Consider the following 954-nt stretch of genomic DNA (forward strand, 5'->3'; position numbering starts at 1 on the left):
TCCGCGTCGCGCTTCGCCGCGTGCTCGTCCTGCGCGGCCGCGAGCGCGACCGCGTGGGCCTCGTCGCGCCGCGCGAGCGCGGCCTCGAGCGCCGCCGTGCGGTCCGCGGCGAGGCCCGCGCGCGCGTCGGCGTCGCGCGTCTCCTGGGCCGCCGCGCCGGCCGCGCGGTCGCGCTCGAGGCCGAGCTGCTGCGTCTGGGCCTCGAGCGGCGCCTCGAGCGCGCCGCGGTCCGCGTCCGCGGCGTCCGACGCCGCGGCGGCGCGGCGGCGCCAGCCGGCGACGACGTCGGCCTCGCGGGCCAGCGCGCAGGCGACCGCGGCGACGACGGCGTCGTCGCAGACGAGCTTGGCGTTCCAGGCCGTGGCCGCGAGCGCCTCGGCCTTGACGGCCTCCGCGGCCTCGGCGGCGGCGCGCGTCTCGCGGTCCGCGGCCTCGTCGAGGCCCTCGCCGACGCGGTCCGCGTGCTTCGGCGTCTTCGCCGCGTCGCCGCGCGCGCCCGTCGCGAGGTCGCGCTGCGCGTCCAGCGCCTCGCGGAGCGCCGCCTCGGACCGCTCGCGGCCCGCGACGGCGGCCGCGAGCGCCGCCGCCGCCTCGGCCTGGGCCGCGGCCGTCGCGTCGCGCGTCGCGCGGTCCGCGGACCGCTTCCGCGCGTCGTCCGCGGCCGACCGCTCCGCGCGGAGCTCGACGGCGGCGACGGCGTCGTCGCACGCGCGCGCGAGCGGCTCCAGGTTGCGCTCGAGGTCGACCTTCTGCGCCTCGAGCGCCTGCGCCGTCGCGGCCTCGCGGCGCTGCTTCTCGTCCGCGAACGCCTCGCGCGCCGCGTCCTCGTACTCCTCGAGCGTCGTCGCGCCCTTGGCCCGCGCGTCCTCGCGCTCGGCCGCCTCGGCGGAGTTCTTCTCCTCCTCGAGCTTCGCCGCGCGGCCGTCGTCGCGCGCCGCGCCGAGCTCGCCGCGG

General features: G+C 82.0%; 1 protein-coding gene across 1 annotated transcript in view; it reads right to left on the reverse strand.

Moving 5' to 3' along the window:
- AURANDRAFT_69167 (hypothetical protein) overlaps positions 1-954 on the reverse strand; it is a gene marked incomplete at both ends in the record, with an annotated part of 3047 nt that extends 2093 nt beyond the window's left edge. Inside the window, one exon of the mRNA XM_009044921.1 lies at positions 51-954. Coding sequence (XP_009043169.1) covers positions 51-954 — 904 coding nt within the window. The remainder of the gene's footprint in view (positions 1-50) is intronic.

This window comes from Aureococcus anophagefferens (genome assembly GCF_000186865.1).
Source record: "Aureococcus anophagefferens unplaced genomic scaffold AURANscaffold_1043, whole genome shotgun sequence".
Classification (NCBI taxonomy): domain Eukaryota; class Pelagophyceae; order Pelagomonadales; family Pelagomonadaceae; genus Aureococcus; species Aureococcus anophagefferens.